The 2603-nt window shown below is 41.3% G+C and overlaps 2 protein-coding genes across 2 annotated transcripts in view; both read right to left on the bottom strand.

Moving 5' to 3' along the window:
- Positions 1–329, bottom strand: part of LOC105264684 (facilitated trehalose transporter Tret1) — a gene marked incomplete in the record, with an annotated part of 3283 nt that extends 2954 nt beyond the window's left edge. The window contains 1 exon segment of the mRNA XM_011301720.1: positions 125–329. Coding sequence (XP_011300022.1) covers positions 125–179 — 55 coding nt within the window.
- A 601-nt stretch (positions 330–930) lies between these two features.
- Positions 931–2603, bottom strand: part of Rint1 (RAD50 interactor 1) — a gene marked incomplete in the record, with an annotated part of 2671 nt that continues 998 nt past the window's right edge. Inside the window, 2 exon segments of the mRNA XM_011301719.1 lie at positions 931–1191; positions 1355–2603. Coding sequence (XP_011300021.1) covers positions 999–1191; positions 1355–2603 — 1442 coding nt within the window.

Below are 2603 nucleotides of genomic sequence, written 5' to 3'. Positions count from 1 at the left end.
ACCAATCATCGGATCACGGAGTAATTATTTATTTATCAATCTATACCGAATGAAAATAAAACTCTAAAGATCGAAATCAAAAACGTAAAAATGTGTGGTACACCAGTAAGTCCATAAAACCTACCGACAATTGCCGCCGTCAGTTGACGGTATCCCCCGGGTGTCGAAAACAAACCCATAACTAAAAAACTATAAACAATTCCGCAATGTTGAATAACTAATGCGCGGCTCAATGTACGCGAGGAAGAGTCATATCGAAATAAAAAACGGCATTTCCTTGAATGGAAATGACTAGATCAAACTGGGAATAACTAGAGCCTCAGAGATATTGTCCGAAGTGTTGTTGGAGGCAGACTGATCACCATAAGGTCGTTCTCGTTGTTTTCCACTCGACAGTTTTTATTTCATTCAGAGGAATTGAAAGTAATGCGAGTAAACTGAAGGATATTCGAAGCTATTCCATTCATCGGAGCCTCTCACTGAAAATTGGTAGATTCCTCAAGTTCCAATAAATCATAACGAACTCCATGATTTATTTATTCCTCAATAATAATCATTCAATAAAAATCTACACGACTGAGATATTAATAATTTCATAATTTCCTAATAATAATACAATTGCACACAAGAAATTGCGCCTGAAAAATATAGAAGAATTATAGATATACGAGAATCAGAGCCTAAAATTTTTATTTTAAAATTCAATCCACATGACCCTGACTAGGTTCTCCGGAATAACTCTTATGTGGAGATATGTTAGGAAGGGTCTGAATTTTCCAAGTGAAAGCTGTTAGAATGCTGGGGGTCAGATCGGCTGAGATCATTATTTTAATGATTTCAAAATCGTAAACAATCTATTACATCAGCAGACCTTCTTCCAGAATCTCATTAAAATTCTTATTCCAGGTATCAATGAAAGACTCAAAAGGCTAACAATCAAGATCCAATTTATTTACAAACAATTAGCAAAAGATTGATATTTACAGAAAAAATGTCGCCTACTGGCCAGATACGTCAGAAATGTCAGTCCTCGTCGCGAGAACCATGAGGGCATTTTCGAGATTCATTTTATGAACTCCAAGTTCAGCCAGGGCCTCTGAACATCTCGTCTCATCCTGATTCTCCAGTGTCTCCATCAGCAGCAGGGCAGAGCCCAGGAGTGTATTCAACAGAATACAGGCTTCCCTCATCCTGAGAAATAAATAATTAAATAACAATAGAGTTCCAACAGAATCTATCCAAATGTTCGCAAAAATATCTGCAAAACCATTTAGTTATTCCATTAATTTTATTTCACGTAAAATATTTAATAAGAAAATTTTAAAACGTTGGAATAAATATCAAGAGTACTCACAACGGAAAATACGATTCCGGTTTATTAGTGTACAGCCCAAAGAGTGGGAATAAATTCCTGGTGACATCGAACTGAAGTTGTTCAGCTCCTCCAACGTTGAACCGATTGACGAGTACAATCTCCTCGAATAAATACTGATCGAGTTGGCCAGCAAGATTTTTCCAGGCAGTGTTGAAGAGCTCGAGGGCAAGAATCTGATGGAGTTTGTGAAGGCCTGAAGCGAGTTCCTGGAACATCGGACATCCACTCGGTGTCACTGACAACGAGACAACTTCCTTTTTGTTCTGCATTGCGAACCACTTGTCAGTTCTGTACGGTCTGCTCTTCGCTTTGACATCCAGCACAACCGACTGACAGATTTCACTCATCAATTTGTTCTCCAATCTATCCAGAAGTGCAACCGCTTCATCGAAGACAGTCCCATCATCTCCAGATACCTCAGACACCTCTGTCCCCTGGTCAGTTGCTAATTCAGCAGCGTCGCATTGTTTTTTGAAGAAGTGGAGTTGCAGAAAGTGCACTGTGACTCCCCACTCCATTAAAACCCTCGCCACATATCGAATAGAGTTTAAAATTCTAGGGATTAAAGACTCGAGTGGATCTTCCCTGTCATCATGAAGAAGCTGCAGCAGCCTGACCCTCCAGTCGTCAATCAGCTCCAGCTGGAGCTCCAGGAACTGCAGTCGATGACCAGGCTGAGGTAAATGATTGTACCTATCAGAAATAGTCGTTAGCAGAGTGAGAAAGGCATCAGCAGATTCAGTGATCTTCATCTCATCACTGTCCTCCAGATTGACCCTCTCCCAGGCAGTACTGGAGCCCAAAATATTTTCAATCTTCTCGATGGCGTACTTCCTCTCCATATTAATCCATTTAACAAATATCTGGGCCTGAGTGAGAACGAAAACAGTTGCCGGCTGACTCTGGGGGTAGCTCAAAGTCTCTCTGAGTTCCCTCTCGAAACCCAAAGCCTCGTCCACCAAATGAGCAAATAATGCATCATCGTACTGCACCACGAGGAGCTCAGACTGCAACTTCTCCACAGCCAATTGGACGAGAGCTCTCATGAACTCGATTTTGGTATTGACATGATGAAATCCCGTGGCATCAGCAACCGGCTGAACATTCCTCTCGGTCCACCTGGCGTGATCCTTGATCCAGGTAAGGATCTGAGTGAAAAACCACTCGGGTTTGTCTCTCCTATTCGTTTGTTTGCTTCCAGTGAAGTGATACTTGAATCTCAGTCCCA

This window comes from Fopius arisanus, unplaced genomic scaffold (genome assembly GCF_000806365.1).
Source record: "Fopius arisanus strain USDA-PBARC FA_bdor unplaced genomic scaffold, ASM80636v1 scaffold00024, whole genome shotgun sequence".
In the NCBI taxonomy this organism is placed as follows: Eukaryota; Metazoa; Arthropoda; class Insecta; order Hymenoptera; family Braconidae; genus Fopius; species Fopius arisanus.
The sequence above is the reverse complement of the archived record's forward strand: the minus strand, read 5'-3'. Positions and strand labels throughout refer to the sequence as shown.